This window comes from Rhea pennata, chromosome 6 (genome assembly GCF_028389875.1).
Source record: "Rhea pennata isolate bPtePen1 chromosome 6, bPtePen1.pri, whole genome shotgun sequence".
NCBI classification, from domain to species: Eukaryota; Metazoa; Chordata; class Aves; order Rheiformes; family Rheidae; genus Rhea; species Rhea pennata.
The window spans coordinates 17,796,740-17,814,008 of record NC_084668.1 but is presented as its reverse complement, the minus strand read 5'-3'; the positions used below and the strand labels follow the sequence as shown (position 1 = coordinate 17,814,008).

Genomic DNA, 17,269 nt, shown 5'->3' with positions numbered 1-17,269 from the left:
CCGGCACCCCGGCCAGGCTGCAGGACTGTGTGGGGCAGCCCCTTAAAAAAAGAGGTGGAGGGCGAGGGCTGCACAGAGGGACTCGTGTGAGCCCAGGGGCTCAGACTCGCCCTCCCCAGGGGGCTGGGGTAGGGCCTCTTGGGGACACTGTGGCACAGGGATGTGCTGGAAGCCATGGTGATAACCAAGGGCGTCCTGGCAACTCCCTCAAGGCTTCAATCCATTGCGTTATCCCACTGAGGCCCGACCCCCTCTTCTCCCATCCACCCCTCACTCAGCCCCTCTACAGTCCTGAGAGAGGGCCTGTCTGTCTGTCCGTCCCCTTCCCCTTGTTGAGGTGGCCCCCAAGTCTCACTGCAGAGATGTCACCAGCTCCCCCATCATCCCTGACCCACACCATCTCTGCCCCCTGCCCCTGCCTTGGAAAAGGGTTAATCAGCAGCCAGGGAGACAAGGTAATAAATGGCTGTTATCTTGTTAATGAGCTGACATTAATTAGAGCCCAAGGTCCTGGGAGGAGCAGCTGATTTATCCGGTCACCCTGGGAGCAGGTTAGGAGCTGACTCCATGGAAAGTCCATTAACAGGGAAGAGGTGAGGCTATGCTGGGGGGGTCACCCTGCACCTCTCTGTGCTGCCCCAGAGCCCAGCCCTGGCTTGGCCCTTGGGACAAGACCCGACAAAGCACCAAAAAAAAAAAAAAAAAAAAAAAAAGAGAGAGAGAGAGAGAGAGAGGATCCTGGAGTTGGTGTGAAAAATCAGAGGAAAAGGTCCCTCGGTGATGGGGATACTGGGTGCTGTGCGATAGGAGTGCCTGGCAGTGCCAGGGCTCAGTGCTGTGGTACTGGGCAGAGTGTGCTGGGGCCCTGTGCTGGGACAGGGGCACGGGGAGCAGGAGGGTAAAAGGAGGCTGTTCCCTGATTCTCTTTGAGTTCAACCATTCCCCAGGTTTCTTAAATGATGCTGGGTTACAGGAGTGCCCTGCAAGTGCACCCCTGAAGAGCCAATGCCTGCAGCTAGGACATACAGTAAGGCTGAGGCCAAGTCCTACTAGAGCTTGTTTGGGGTACCAGGTTGGAGGTGGTGTATGGATGGGTGCTGTGGGCTCATAGTGTTCCTGGACCCAAGAGGAAAGGAGTCAAGGGCTAATGCAGATGGAACTGGAGCAGCCAGATGCTGGGTGTTCGCAAGAAATGCATCCGAGCCGTCTGCATTTCCCTGTTTCTTGAAGCCCTGCCTTTATACCTGTGCCAGCCAGCTCTCCCCCAAGCATGAGTGCCTCCGTGGTGTGTCGCTGCACCCTGGAAACCCAAACCAGCCCTGCAAGCCAACAGCTGCTGATAGAGGGGAGTCATACAGGTCCCCTGCCTGTGCCTGGCCTTGCAGGACACTGGTGACGCAGCCCTTTGCAGTGCCTGTCTGCTGGGCAGGATCAGGTGCGATGCTGCAGTGCTGCCCTCACTGTTTCTGGTCTGGGTGGGCACCCTCCCTGCCCTGCAGGCCTTCCTGTGCTGGTTTGCCATCCCCTCCCCACCCCAGGATCCAAGCTGTTAACAGGTTTTTCTGTTCAGCCTCCCATGTCCCATTAGAGATGGGGCTGCTTATTTGAGGAGTTGCTTGGCTAAATAAACAACTGCTCAGAAATCCTTGCAGGAGGCCTGCCTGAGAGGGTCTGTGCCGTGTTTGCTTTGCCTGTTAACCCCTTTGCTTGGGGCAGGTACCTGGTGCTTAGAGGGAGGCGTGAGGGCCAGATAGGTAAGGTGCTGCCCCTATCTGTGCTTCTGCAGAGGGGATGGCAGCCACTCGGCCTGGGACCTCAGAGCTGGGCTGTGCCAGAAATGACACAAGTGGGCCCAGCTCCCACTGCTGTAGGGCTGATTAAGAGCCATTATCAGGTTGGTTAACGGGCCAGGGCTGCTTGCAGGTGACTTCTGGACTGTTCATTTAGTCACAAATCACCACAGGGCTGGCAGTTTATTTACCTTCCCCACCAGCCTCCTGTGGCTTCCCAGACTCCAAAGATAGTGGATGGCCCTGCTGCAAGGGGTAAGAGAAGGGCAGCATCCTGCTGAGGGGCTGCAGATAGGGTCCCACAAATCCTGGGGCACCTTGTGCGTGGCGGGTTCAGGGTGCTCTTACACCCAGCGCTTTGCAGCAGAGGTGCAACCTGCCCTGGGCCAGGGGCTGCAGCGCACAGATGGCAAGGGGGCACTTCTGCGACCCCCTACATGGGGGTATGGCTGGGAAAATACCTGCAAGCAGGGTTACGGCTCATCTCTCCAGTGCAGACTGTGCTTCCTGACTATATTTCTCCATCTGGAGCCTGCAGGCTTTTTGAGTGGTTTGGTAGCTGCATTTGAGTGCTGCAAGATGACCTGTGGCAGAAGGGACAGAGTAGTCATATCTGCCACCGTTGCTCCCTGGTAGAGAGTTTAAACGCAAGGATTGCTCCCTAGACCTTTGACAAGGAAATAACTCCCAAAGGTGGGAGGCTCTGGCGGCTACGCACTTACCTTAGCAAGCGTGTACTGCTGTCCTGGGATGGTGGTGCTACGGGGAGCTATTGCAAGCCTTAAAGGTTTGAGTTTTGCCAGGAACAAGAGGCCAGAAATCTGAGTGCCTGCCACCTCTCTGGGACTGATCCCTGTAAAACCCTCTGTCCTAAAGGCGACTCCCATTGACTGTAGACACAGCCAAGGGAGGCGTTGGCTGGAAATCAAGACACAGCCCCAGCATACGCTGTCTTCATCTGATGTCTGGGATAAGGACTTGATCCTGGGAAAGCAAAAGTCTGGTCCCAGCTGGCAACTTTTAATCAGAGCACGGATTTTCCTCGGCACCCTTGGCTTTGATCTTGGGGCAGTTGGATTTGCTGAGGGATGTTACATTGCTGCCCAAGGTGACACTGAGGAAATGGTAGGGCTGTAAAAATGAACTGTGCCCCCAGATGCTATCTGTGACCCCCATGGCTGCATATAGTGTTGTGGGGTTTCTACAGTTTTGTGTACACTGAGACTGGGTGTCCTTGGAGGCCCTGCTTCTTTTTTTTTTTTTTTTTTTTTTTTTTTTTTTTTCTGTTGCTTAGCTCATGTGGCTGGAAGTTGCATGGAGAAAATCCATGTGGGGCTATGAACACTGCAAAAGGAGAGCTCAACTTATGTAGCTGGGTACTTCAGCAATAATAGCCTTTCTGTGGCTTAGCTACAGCCTGTGTTAAGTGCTACTATGACTGCTGGTTTTAGGTGGCTGAAAGAAGGAAGGGCTGTGAATGTCCAAATAAGGTGTTTTTTAACATCAAGCATATCTAGAAAATCCCTGACAAAATATCTGCAAAACATCCTGTCCCAGGAAGCTGTGGGCTGTGTGAATAGTTCTGGCACTCATCTTCCCTCAAGCTCCATCTTCTGAATTGGAGAATTTTTCTGGGGCAGGAGGCTTTTGCTTGCTCACCTGCAAAGTGCCCTATACCACCAGGCCATGGGAATGAGTTGTCTCTCTAGCTGATATCCTGGCATCTGCTGCCCATGGATGATGCTCAGGATTGCCTTCAGATCCTGCATGAAGACCCTCTTGTTAGAGAGAGGCCCCTGGGGAGAGGTGAGAGGCCAGGCCACAATTGCACTCACTTGTTACAGTCCTCTGATCTAGTTAGCAACCAGGTGAGCTGTCACCAGTGGGGCTGATGGATGAGGAAGCAAGTTTCCTCCTTCCTGAGGCGGGAAATGAAGCTAATCAGACCTCGGACACCTTAATCCAGCTCTGATCTGATTAATGACCTTGAAGACTGTGAACTCATCAGCACCCTGGCATCTATCACTGCCTGCATCCCGCCCCTTCTGCCTGGCGCAGCTTGCCTGTGCACAGGACCAGGGCTCTGGCTCTCCTCCCTGCATGGCATGGGCTACCTGCTGGCCCCTCTGTCCCTGGGCAGCTCTCTCTGAAGGCCCTAGGATCTAGGTTTGACTCCTCTGGGCCCCCTCTATCCCTGGGCAGCTCTTCCTGCAGGCCCTAAGATCTAGGTTTGACTCCTCTGGAAGAGGGAAATCCCTTTTGCTGGGGTCCCATGGGCCTCATCTGGGGTGTGTTAGCATGGGCAATGCTCATCTCTGCCAGCCTGTGGGAGGTTTTCTGCTCCTAGGCTGGAGCTGTGCCATGCTCTTCCCAGATGTCTTTATTGGGATGTTTCCAGTTGGGTTTTATGGCTACTGTCTGCTAAGAACTTTCTCACTTACGCAGTGCAATGGCAGTAGCTTGGTTTCTTGCACTCGCTTTGCACTGGGATCAGTGGCTGAGGTGAATGGGACTGGACAGGCTGGGTCATCCTGGACTGTTGATCCCTGAAGAAATTGCTTGGTTTTGGGGAGCCACCTGGGCTAATGCAAGGGACTTCCCTGAAGAGATCAAGGATGTGACCCAGTGCAATGAGTCTCTCGCAGCCCATATTCTGAGTGCAGGGTACCCACAAAGTAACTAAGCCCTCTATTCCTGAAAAAATATTGAGCTCACAACAAGCTGGAGAAGTTCCTGCTCCATCCTTGCACCCAGTCTGGGAAGCCTTGATATGAGCACATGGGGCTGGTCCCTTTGGCCACCACATGCTCTATGGTTGGTGGGACTTTGACATATCAACAGACGTGCACTGTGACAGATGTGCACAGCAGCCAGGGGCAGGTTCTACAGTGTGCCTGCAACACATGCAGGGGCCAGAGCTGCCTTTGCTCTCAATCTGAAAACATGAGGTTATATGGATTTAACTTCAAAAATAGAAAGCACAAACAGGGGCAAAAAGTAGGAGAAAAGGAGGGGTGTATGTGTGTGTGGCTGGGGGGAGGAGAGATAAAAAGCACTGGAAAATGAACACCAGAGGAATATTTTTCAGGGTATATTTTCATCTCACTATGGGTTATTGCTTGAGCTCTTCTTTCCCTCAGACTCATCCCTCTCAGGGTTTGCTCTCACTGCCTGAGCTGCTGTTAGGATAGACACTAATGCCACTCGCTCAGACCCTGAACTTGGCAGCGGTTACCCTGGCCCTCCCGGGCTGGCCATCTGCCTGCCCTCCACTCCACGTTAGGCACCATGGCATTGACTTCTCTGTTGGGCCACAGGTCTCAAGGCTCCAATCCTTGGAGCCAGTCCTGGGGATCGTGGTGATGAATGGGTGGCTCTTCTCTTGCTGTTGTCACCACTGCAGGCTGCTCACCTGCAGGGACAGGGCTGCCCTGTCTCTCTTTTCCATCTGTTCCCCGGATACCCATTGGAAGTCCTTCCCTGTGCTGTTCCCCAGGCCGTCCTATTTCTTCCAACCATTCCTGTCCTGCCCGTCCCTTGGCAGGGCTGGCTACTTGAGGGGAGGAAGAGGAGGAGGGCTTAGAGTCCTTCTACTTGGCAGGGACAAGGGCTTGCGTCCTGGGAGCACTGAGGGGGCAGATTGAAGATGCTTGGGGACTTCTTTACTCCTGTCTCCTGATGGTGGAGAGAGGATCTAGAGGCAGGCACAAGGTAATGGGAGTGAAAAGGTTACCTGGCTCCACTTTCAGTATTGCCTGACCAGGCTGGGTGTGCTAATGTGGGACGACAGCTCCTTCCCCTCTTCCAAAAACCTTCTGGGAAAATCCAGCTCCCAGCTGGCCATAGGGGCTGATTCCTGCCTCATGTCTCCAGCCACAGGTGACTGCAAACAGACTGTTGTGTGTCTGTTTCTGTACAAGGATTTGGAGCTACCCAATGAAGCTGGTGGGAACCGGGCTCAGGCAAATGGAAAGAGGAAGTTCATGCAATGAGTGTGAGAGCTTTGGAGCCATGGGACGGTGTAGGTAGTTTGGTAGGCTCCAGACCAGACTAGATAGGCACAGGGAAGAGAAACCCCTCCAGGTACTGAATGGAGGAGGCACAGGCTGCTGGGGAAAAGTCCCATACTCTCCTGCCTGTCTCCTTGGGTGACTGCTTGCAGCCTCTGTGGGAGGCAGGATACTGAGGGATAGAGTTGTCCCTTGCTCTAAAATCTCAGGGAATTGAGCAGTGCTGTAGATGGGAAACGTGTGTGTGGCAGGGGGAAGAAACACGGAGATGGGAGATCCCTCTAGCTATTACAATATTTAAACAGGGCGGCAGTGACTGCCTTGCTTGCCTTTCAAAGAGCAGGACCCACCCTCAGACATGGACAAGTAGAGGTTTGTCTCGTCGCATTAGGATAACACAAAAACGTGGGACCTAGAGACTGACAGACACAGGCCCCCTGTGCTGGAGACCCGAGACGTGCTCCCACATGCATGTCCTGCTTCTCTCTAAGGGCCAGTGCTGGGGGCTGGGGCTAGCTCTGCTCCTGTTCGCTCACATCTCCCAGACCAGTGAAGGCTTTCCCATCTGCCCTGTCCTCCTGGTGCTTTCCGAGCTGTGTCTTGTCCAGAAAAGTTCAGACCAGATGTGAAACCCCCCGGCCACTCTGTTGGCATCTTGAACAGACAGGGATGATGCAGGGAGATGGTCCCCACATGCACCTGGTTCTGGTTTGCTGTCCTCCCCCCTGTCAGTGCAGATGAGTGTAACAGGGAGAAGTGCAACTGGCCCTGGCTGGGGCTCCCCAGTGTGTGGGGTTGCAGAGGAGCTTCGTGTACACATACGCACTGAAGTCGTGCAGTCTCTCTCAGCCTGTGCAGACCCCTTTCTCCTCCAGCCAGTGTGGCCATGGCACCGCTTCCCCCCAACGAAAGCAAGACTGCCTGGGGATCACGACCGCGGGCTCTGGGCGCGGGCAGCGAGTCCTGTGGGCTGGGAGGACCCCTCGGGTGCCGGCCAGGGCAGGGCCGGGTTCAAAGCCTGGGGAAGGGGCAGAAGCTGCTGGGCCGGCCCCCGTGCGTCGCTCGCCGCTGCGGCTGGGGGGACGAGGGAGCCGGAGGAGGGAGGCCGGCGGGGAGGGAGGCAGCCCGGGGCGGCGGGGCGGGTGGCGGCGCGGAGCCAATGGGGAGCTGGGGCAGGTGGAGGGGGGATTAAAACGCCCCCCCGGTGGCGCGGGCGAGCGAGTGCCCGCGAGGAGGAGCGGCGAGGAGGGCTGCCCCCGAGGGCAGCCCCGCGGAGCGCGGCGGGGCCCCGCGGGTGGATGCCCGCCGGTGCGGGAGCCGGTGCTGGCGGCGGGGCTGGCCCGGGGCTGCCCGGCCGGGCTCTGCCCTGCCAGGGGAGCGGCGGGGCGAGCCGCGCCGCGCCGTGCCGCGCCGGGGGGCCCCGGCGGCTCCGCACGGGGCCGGGCCATGCACAAGCCCATGGAGAAGTCCCAAAACTTCCGCATCGAGGCTCTCCTGGCTGAAGAGCCGGCGCGGGGCGCCTCCCCGCCGAGGCTGAGCCCCGGGAGCCCCGCGGGGAGCCCTGGCCCCGCCGGGCGCACCGACACCCCCTCTCCGCGGGCGCCCCGGGGAGCCGCACCGCTGGCCCCGGCCGGCTTCGTCCCCAAGCCCGGCTTGCTGCACCTGCCCGGCCCTGGACTCAGCTCCCTGCCAGCCCTCTACCCGCCCGCCGTGTACCCGCTCCCGGCCCTGGGGGGGCAGCACCCTGCTTTCGCCTACACCGGCTTCCCCCACCTGCCGCCCGGCTCGGAGCACCTGAAGGCGGCTGTGGCCGGCTCTTTCCCGCTGGAGCACTGGATCCGAGCCGGGATGCTGGTGCCGAGGCTCTCCGACTTCCACGGTGAGTGACCCGGGAGCGGAACCGACCGTCCCGTCGGGCGGGACGCCGCGCTCGCCTCCTTGCCACCCCCAGCGCCCGGGGGCTCTACCCCTCGTGGCCACCGGCTGCCTCCTGCGCTCTCGGGGCGAGGGTCCCCGCGGGGCAGGAGCTGGGGGCTGAGGCGCTCCGAGGCCGCCCCTTCGCGGCACCGCGGCCGGCGGGGGCGGGGAGGCCTCGGGGCTGGCCCCGGTGCGGGGGTCACTGTACCCCGGCCCGCTCTCTGCTCGGGCTGCTGTCGGGGTCCCCCCTTCTCCGAGGCTCGGCCGCCCCGCGGCGTCTCTTGGGGGACAGATCCGCGTCCCGGGAGCCTCCGTGGGCTGCAGGAACCCCGGGAACCGGAGCCGCAAGACGAAAGTCCCAGGGAACCCTCCCCCATCCTCTCCTGGCTGGGGCCGGAGGGTCCTGCAGGACGGCCCCGAGGAGCGTTTCCCTTCCCGGTCCCGGGAGAGCAGCGGCGCACGGGCCCCGCCGCCGCCGGGCTCGCTGGCCTCCCTCGGTGCGGGAAGAAAACGAAAATGAAGAGGCGGCGAGCGGAGTCGGCACCGGGAAACGAATAAAACCCGCCCGGTGCGATTGGGAACGAACCGGCCCGTCTGCCCCCGGCGGGGGCGGGCAGGGAGGGAGGGACGCGCGGCCGGATCCGGGCCGGGAAGGGCTGGGGGTCCCGGCCGCTCGGCTCCTGGGGTACGAGGAGCCCTTTGGGCCCGGCTCCAGGAGGCTGGTGCCGCCGACCCGCCGCAGGCTGGAGCCCGGACCCTGCCTGGGGGACCCGCACAGCACGCACCGCTCAGGGAACAGGACCGGAGAGATGGGCAGGGACCGGCTCCTGCCCCGCAAAGCCGAGGTGTGCAGGGCGCGGGCAGCGCAAGGAGCAGCTCCAAGCACATCGGTGGTGCAAGCTGTTGTCCCATTACCCCCGTGGACCCTGGCAGAGCGGGGCGCCCGTCGCTGGCTCCCCTGGCAGACCTTGCCCTGGGCTTGGCTGGCACTGGAATGAACAGAGGTCTGGTCACTGCAAAGATGGGTGCTAAAATGAGAGTTGTAATACACTGCCCGCAGAGAGTCCAGATTTGTTAACTGAGTTTAGTGTCTTAATAACCTGTGAGCTCACTTACAAAAAATATGGCTGGATAAGGTGGTTAATTAATAAACTGGCCAGAAGAATAATAGTGCAAAAATGGCGAGTTAACATGAAACATCCGATTCATTGCTCTTTCCTCAAATTACGCCTGGGCAGGTTGAAGAAAAAAGGGGCTATTCCCTTCTCTAAACTGTTTCGCCTTTCCTCTGGCTTTGCCCTGGGCTGCAGGATAGATCTTGCTGTGAAATGTTGGTGGTGCCTAGAGGTGCAGAATATGCCTCCAGTGCTGAAGGGCTCTGCTTGTACCCTGCAAGTGTGTCACTGAGAACTGGAAAAAATATGCCTCTTTGCTGGATGGCAAAATGCCCTTTTGCCCCTCTGCAGAGGGGAATCAAGACCTTGCTCTCCTTGCCAGGTCTAGGTCTGTTGGGGTATCTCAGCATCCAGGTGGCTCTGTGCTTGGGTGTATTTCACCAGAGGGGATCATACCACTGCACTTGCTCCATGCTCTGAGCTTAAATTCTGGACTAGGGTAGGGATATTTGTACTTTAACAACCATATCCCTCCCAAGTGCAGGATCAGCTCCAGTGTTCATCTCCAAAACTCTGCTGCAAGGAGACAGACCCAATCATGGGCGTGAGACTGATCTGTGGAGGGAGTATTTTGCCTGTTCCAGGATATATGAGAACAGTGTGTCCATGAGCCTTGTGGAAAGCACTGAGTAGCAATGAGTTGTGCTCCTGGGACAGCTCAGGGAGGAAAGCAGTCTCTGAACCAAGTATCAGCAGACTGCATCCATGCAGAGCACAGCTTTGGGGGAGCCGAGAGCAAGGCAGAGCTGAAGGAGACATGGAGATGTCACAAGGAGACAGCAGAAACTGCCAGAAGTATAGACTTATAAATCACAGTGACCCATTCCATTGCCCCAACCCAAATTCTCCCCCAAAGGTATTTGCTCACAGTTCTGGAGATTTCTTTGCTGAGGAGAATTGTGTCTTCCCAGGCTGTCCGTTTTAGTACTTCAGTGGTTTCTTGCTAGAGGCTTTTCTTGCTCCAGGTTTTGTTCAGATTTCTCACCCTGAACACAGCAAATCTTTCTCTGTTTTTCTTGCATGGCGTGCACACATTGAGAGCCTGCAGCTCCTTTCCAGCCTTCCTCTCACCCCACTGAGCAGCTCAGCTACTCCTCCAAGCTGGTTCCACTCTGAATGCTTTCAAGATTTTCTTCTAAGCTCCTTAAAAGTGACCCCTTCTCTCTTAAAGCAGAGACCAACACAAATGCAGAGCTCCAGCCAAGGCCTTGCTGGAGCAGAGGAATGATGAGTAGTGGGTTTGCAGCTGCTCCCCTGCCTGAATCCTCTGCATGGATATTGCTTCTGACCTGGGGGACTCTCACTTGGCTTCAGGTCTGCTCTCTTCTCTGTGTCCTTCCTTCTAGGGCTCCTGCCTCTCTTATCCTTCTGTCCCATTGCTGACAGGTAGATCCTGGTGCTTGTTCAGTCCCAGCTTGTTTTTCTTCAGACCCTTGTTTCTGTCTGTCAGAAACAGGTTCTCAGCTGTGCCCCAGCACTGTCTGCTGTGGGCTTGCAGCAGACCTCAAATGCAGGTCTCTTTCCAGCTTGCCCAGCCCCTGTAGTCTCAGAGGCTGAGCCTAGTTGCAAGTTCCGGCTGTGTCTAGGCTCACGTTTCCCCACTGTGCTGGCCAGCACACAGGGATGGGGACAGCAGTGTGGATGTACCTGTCCCTATTGGAGGGATCATCTGGATCACCTAGGGCACACTACTTGTGTGACTCTTCCTGTTCTCTGTAAAGAGGGTGGTGGGCTGGGCAGGAGCGACTTGCTGTTGGCATAGGGGTGCATAGGCTGCCTGTAGTTCCTGGCTACCCTGTCCTGTTGCCCAGCTCGGGTGGATGGACCTGCCTGGCTGAGGTGTTCAGGATGACTAAGCACAAGTTTCCATATTGCCGTGTGCTGGTCCTGTTAGCTCTCCGGATAGCAGTAGGTAGATATCTGAGAGACACACACCTGGAAGCCCATGATTTCCTCTAGGACATGTTCTGAGGCATCCCAGAAGGAGGTCACCCTTGTGGTTTATCCATGGGAGATACTAGGACAAAATCTTGAACTGCTTTTTCAGCTGCATGTGTAGAGATGTGTCTGTTCTCCTGCAGACAGTCAGGATGATGAAGGAGGACACCCCCCTGAACTGAAACAGTGAGCTCTGAGGGGGTGCATTGCACACACTTGCCCCGTTCTTGCCTGTGTACTCTTGTGGTGGGAGGCAGTGGCCACCCCTGTGAACCTGGCCTGGGATTGGGGGTTACTCAAGTGCTCCCACTGCAACATAAGCAGATACTGTCCTTTTCTGCTTAACTGAGCTGCAGCGAGTGCCTGCATGCCTCTGCTGCAATGCAGAGTGAAAGGGCCGGGCGCAAGGCCAGTGTGCTGGAGCAAGCATGCCCTCACTGCAGTCCGTGGCAGAGCAAAGCCCACCCAGGTCTTCTCCCCTCCCAAGCTGTATTTGCATCCTAGCGCTGCAGGCCTGCTGTGAGCATGTGCGCTGTGGGGGGAGCACCCCACACTGTGGTTTCGTATATGTTGGTACTTATGTGAGTTATGCTTTATCTGCCCTGGCTAGCGGTGTGGAAATGCAGCATGATGGTGGGAACCAAGCACAGAAACCTGCCATGGCTGAAATTTGTAGGAGTGGAGAACGGTGAGATACAGATGCAGGATGGGGGATGCAGGAAGGTGTGAATGATTCCCAGCTGGGGAACTGGCACACAGCTGTCTCCCTGGGGCACCGCTTGTGCATTGCCTGCTCACCACCCTGATGGATTTTTCAGAGGGGCACCTGCTCTTGTCTTGAAGGAGTCAGGCAGCACTTCAGCAGGCATCCCTCCCTCCTAAACTGGGTGTCTCACCTGCTGAGGCCAGGAAGGCTGCAATGTATGCAGTGTTGGGGATGTGGCTTTGGAGATGGCCTTTGGATATTACTTGAAAGGAAAGAGTTACTCAGGCCAATAAGACCCCAGGGGTGTGAGCCCAAGCTGGACCCTGCCACTCCACGGTGGTGAGTTTACTGACAGGCTGAGCTGAGCAATGCGACTCTGCTGGGGATAAGTCACATCAAACATGTTTCCATTCTTCCACAGGCTGCAAGCTTGGCTCTCCAAGATGTGCGATGCAGGCAGAACAGCTCCAGTCATTTCTAAAGTAGCTGAGCTGAGTATGGCATTGTGTCCTGCTTAAAAAATGAACTTGGCTTTCTGTCAGTGAAGCTGGGCTACAGGGACCAAGGGGAGGGAGTATGAGAAGAGATTACCTGTCAGGCGTGCTCCCCTGGGCCGCTGGGACCACTCCTGGCTGACACCTTCCCAGGCTCACCATGTGTGCAGTGGTCTGGCATCACCAGGAAGCTGGAAACTGGCTGACAAAATGCGATAGTGAGCCAATGGTGGAGCAACCAAGAGGCTAGCAGAGGTCGGAAGTGCCCTTACATGCACTAGCCCACATGGCAAATGGTCAAGGTTACCAGCAGGCCAAGAGAGGCCTTGCAATGGCTGGAGTGCTGGTGAGACCCTCTCCCCTCCTCCCAGCCCTGACATCTGGGGAGACATCTCTGATGCAGGCAGGGTGCTAATTTCCTCTCCTTTATCTGCCAGCCCACAAAGTTAAGTGAACTATGGCTAAGCAAATCAAATTAAAACCAAGTGGGTTAATATCAACCTATGGATTAGCCTCGTTATCAAGTAGACAGCACTGTATCAAATAAACCAATAATTATTTATGAGGTTTATCTAATTATAAGGGAAGCAGCTGTCTTGTAGAGCTCCTGGCCTCAGACTCGGAGGGGATTCCCAACTCCAGGCCAATCAATTTTTTACTGATATTGCAGCCAAATTCCGGGCAGTCATCAGGAGGTCCAAGCTGTGCCAAGCTGAAGGGGTATCAGATGATAGCTCTGATCTCAAATGGAAAAGATGGCTGGGCAGATAGGAAGTCATTTCTCAAGCAAAGCTGTGAGGTTGAGATAGTCATTGATCTCCTAGTGGGAACTGGAAAAGGGAAGATCCTTCCTCAAAGGTTGTTCTTTGTTTTGGGATATTGGTTGTGGTAGAGGTGGGTTCATAGCTTGGCTGGCACAGGACAGTAGAGGTGAGCCCTTGAGGGATGCTCCCTCTGTGTCATTTGGGAGGATGTTTTCTGTGTGCTGCGTGATGAACAGGCACAGAGACAGGGGTGGACAGGACTCCACCAAGCATGCTGATGGGGCAGGGTAGAGCTGCCAGCAGCCACAAGGCATCGTTTCTTCCTTGCACTGGAAACTGCATCATATCCTCAGATTCCCCTTCTTCCTCCTCTCTGCTCTTTTGCCAGTCAGAAATCGAAGACCCTCCTCCCCTCATACCCTCCCTGCACAAAGGAGCCAGGACCCATTCAGCAAAGCTGCCAGAAGGTCTGAGGCCAGAGAGGTTTGCAGTCTGGGCACATCAAGTGAGGAGCAGTGGTGATGGGTAATAGCAGCTGCTGAGGTGCACTGGGTGTATTTTTAGAGGAGAAGGTTGCAGGTCTGGTGGCCAGCAGGTCTGTGTGTAGGCACATCATGGCTGGGCTTTGGACTAGAGGTGGCTTGAACTGCATGATACCACCACCCAAGAGATTTCAGGGTTTTTGTAGGTGGTATTTTTTCTTTGTTTATTTGTTTTTTTTTTTTTCCTAACCCTGGAGCTGGAGGAAGTATGTGTTTCTAGGGAAGTGATGATCTAGTCTGTTGAAGACACCACTGTGCTGAGCCCCAAGCCCGAACTGGGGACACAGCTAATGAACCCGGCACTGGCAGAAGGACCTTGCTCCAGTATTCAGTTGCTTGCTCTGGCAGCAATCTGGGCTGCTTCCTGTTTTGGTTTATCTGGTTTTTGGGCAGCACTTCCTATTCTTCTTTTCCCTGATAGACCAAGGAGTCTTCAGCGTCTTACCTGGAGGACAGTGAGTCCCTGGAGGGACTGTCAATAAAGCAGACTGCCCTCCAGTCTCCTCTGAATATGAACAAGCTGAGCTTCCCCAGCTCTTAGGATCGAGACTCATTCCTGTGCCCCTGCTCTGCTGCACAATTCCCACATCTATTTTTAGTTTGGCTACATTTAGCATTGCAGGAGGAGATACAGAGGAGCATTTTGGGGTCACTTGGAGGATTTCTAGGCTCCCCAGGCCCTGTACTCTCTGCTGGGGCAGGGAATTCAGGCTGGGAATGGGATGTGTCCTCTGCCCCAGCAGTACAACCTCCAGCTCTCAAAATCAGTGATTACTGGGTGCTGGGGTGTGGATCCACACTATTCCCTTCTCTTTCCCCTAAGCATCTGCTACAGACTATGCCCAGAAAGAGGAGCTGCTCAAGGAGACCTTTCCCCAGCGTGGTATGGACACCCTGTGCGAAGCAGCCCTGGGTTCAGGGAGGGACTGAGGCACCGGGTGCCCCCATGCACCCACCCCTCTCTGGTGTTGGAGATGGGCTCCCTCAGCTCCGACAGCCTGTGGGACACTGCCTGGGATGTGCTGTGCTGTGCTTCCTGCTTAAGGCAAACGAATGAATTTATCCATTGGTGCTTTCTGATGCATCTCTGGGCTTCCTCCCAGTTAAGGGGGCACTAGCTTGGGCTGCTTCCTTCCTTGATACGAGTTCCCCTAGAGAGCCGGTCTCGATGGCACCTTCTTTTCTTTGCAGAAAGGACCCTTCCCAAGTCCTTTTGGCTGCTATATGTATACCGACAATTTGCACAGGCAGGATGCGTCAGGCAAGGGTGTGCAAGGCCAGGAGAAAGGGTCTATAGCCTGCTCTAGGCTCTGGGTCTGCAGCATCGTCCGTGGCCAGTCAGAACCTGGACAGCAGCTGAGCTCTGCAGAGTCGATACCGTCTTTCACCCGACATTCGTACTCAGCCCAGCAATGTTTTGAGCCTCTCATTTGATTTTAGCCTTGACTATCCTGCAGCATTGTTTCATGTGCATGTGTGATAGATCCCCAAACTGACATACTCCGCGTGTATGTGTGTTAGACTCTCTGGCATGGTGTTTCTGTGTTTGCTCTCTATTTAACAAGCCAGCGGCTGCCATATGTGAGGCAGGTCCCAGATGCCTGACGGTCTCTCCCCTTGCACAGTGGCTTGGTGTGCTATAAGTGCAGGAGAGGCTGTGTCCAACCCCACTCTCATGAGGTGTTTGCACAGTCTCGGCCCAGCTTGAGTTCTGTCTATTCGACCCATCCCACCCAGCACCGGGGATCAAACTTGGAGCATGTTCACTTAATGTCCCCTTCATAAATGCCTGCATGATGCGTCACGGCTGCGTTTGTGAAGGGCTCAGCGGACTCCTCCAGGAGATGGGCAGGTCGGGATCAAAGCTGGAATCTGAGGAAGATAACGTGGATAGTGTCCCAGAAGGAGGGTGAGCCGGAGCGACCCTCACCCGCCCCACTGAGCCAGGCCCTGCATAGACCAGGCAAGCTGGCAGCTATCTGCGAGTTCAGTGGGGAATGGTTTCCCCGTGAACAGCCCTACCCTGGTCCGGCACGGCCAGGCGGGGCCAGCGGTGAAGCTCGCTCTCACCTCACGCGGCTCTGCCCTGATGCTCTGGCACGTCAGTCCCCCCCCTTCTCCGTCCAGCCGGGCAGGGAATTTCCTGCTTTGGATTTGGGCTGGTGCCCAGGGCTGAGGTGGCTGCCGACGAGCTGGGCTGGGAGCTGGCGAGGGTTTCCAGGCAGCTCGTGTCCTCTTCCGCGGCCGTGGCCCGGCGGGCTGGCTTGGCAGGGACGTGCCAAGGATCTCCCCCGTCGGTGCCCCCGCGGCACTCCTGCACTTTACACCCAGCTGCAAACCTCTGGGGTTGATTGCTGCTGCGCTGCTGGGAGAAGCAGGAAAAGCTGAATCCCGAGGGGACAATAAAGCGAGCGGAGAGGAGATAAGCGGGGATCAAACAGGGCGCGGGAGCCACCCCGCGCTGGGCTCTCAAAGGCCCCTTTGTTCGCGCTGCCTCCTGATCCAGCGCCGCGCTGCCTTCAAGGGCCGCGGGCGCGATAGCAGCCCCGAGCCGGGCTCCGCCGCTGCTCCTGCCGGCGCAGGCCTTGGCAGTTGGGCAGCCACCTGCGCGTCCCGGCAATAAAAGGAGGTTTAATTTCAGTCACAGGACTGATCCCGGTTGCAGACCGCAGCCTGATAACGTATCTCGCTGGTTCGTATCGGTCGGGCAATAAAGCCATTATTGGGGCGGGAGGTGATGGAGGTGACACTCTTCCTCCTCACCCTGCGTTTGCTGGGGGTGGGGGTCCCCGTAGGCTGTGCCCCCGGCCCTGCTCTGCCTGACCCCGGCCCGCTGTCTGCCCTGCAGCCGCCCCGCAGTCCGGATTGATGGGGAAATGCCGCCGGCCCCGTACGGCCTTCACCAGCCAGCAGCTCCTGGAGCTGGAGAACCAGTTCAAGCTCAACAAGTACCTGTCCAGGCCCAAGCGCTTTGAGGTGGCCACGTCGCTGATGCTGACGGAGACGCAGGTACCTGGGTTCTGGGGTGATGGAGGACGGCACCAGCTGGCCGCTGGGGAAGCGGGGGCTGAGCTGGGTGGTGGGGAGCCAAGGCCATGGGCAGCACGGATGCTCCTGGCTCTGCTCCGTCAGCCCTCACCCTGTGCCCTCACTGGCAGCCCTTCCCAGGGCATCGACCTGCCCCTCTCTTGTAAGGAGCCCCCCAGAAAACCTGCCCCTCTGCTTGATTGGGTTTCTGAGCCCTCCTGTCCCTCTCTGCACCGTGGGAGGGAGCTGTTTGTAGAGCTAGTGTCCCTCTTTTCATGACCCCACGCAAGTCCTTTGGGATCCTGGGCAATTGCTGGTCCTCTTCACCCCCCCCCCCACCAGCAAGACTGGACAAAGGAGCAGCCCCTTGGGGTACATCTCCCCTTGTTGTGCCCTCAGCCTCCTTGCATGCACCTTTGGCGCTGCGGGATCGCCTGCGGTCGGGGCCGTGCTGGGCGTCTGTGCGCCGGCGTGCCGTGGGCGCTCTTCTCCTGGGGCTCTCCTTCGGCAGGTGAAGATCTGGTTCCAGAACCGCCGCATGAAGTGGAAGCGGAGCCGCAAAGCCAAGGAGCAGGTGGCCCAGGCGGAGGCCGAGAAGCAGCGAGGGCTCAGCAAAGCCTGCGAGAAGCTGCTGCCCGGCGAGCCGCGGGGACAGGCGGGCGAAGGCCCCGAGTTCATGGGGCGCAGCGCCGGCTCTGGCTTCCTGCACCACAGCACCGCCGAGCTGGGCTACGGCCCGGACTCCTCCTGCTCGGGCGGTGAGGAGGATGAGGAAGAGGAGGAGGAGGAGATGGGCGCCACGGAGAGGAAGATCGGCTCTGTGTTGTGAAAGGCGGCCGGAGCCTGACCGGGAAGTGGGGCCGGGCTGAGGCGTCGGGAGCCTCTTTGCTGGCAGACATGGACTGT

The 17,269-nt window shown here is 57.1% G+C and overlaps 1 protein-coding gene across 1 annotated transcript; it reads left to right on the top strand.

Annotated features, from left to right (window-relative positions):
* Positions 1-7,246: 7,246 nt before the first annotated feature.
* LOC134141804 (motor neuron and pancreas homeobox protein 1-like) lies at positions 7,247-17,269 on the top strand. Its single transcript, XM_062578234.1, has 3 exons — positions 7,247-7,679; positions 16,185-16,345; positions 16,875-17,269. Exons 1-3 carry the CDS (start codon positions 7,247-7,249, stop codon positions 17,190-17,192), a joined length of 912 nt encoding a protein of 303 aa, XP_062434218.1. The 3' UTR covers positions 17,193-17,269.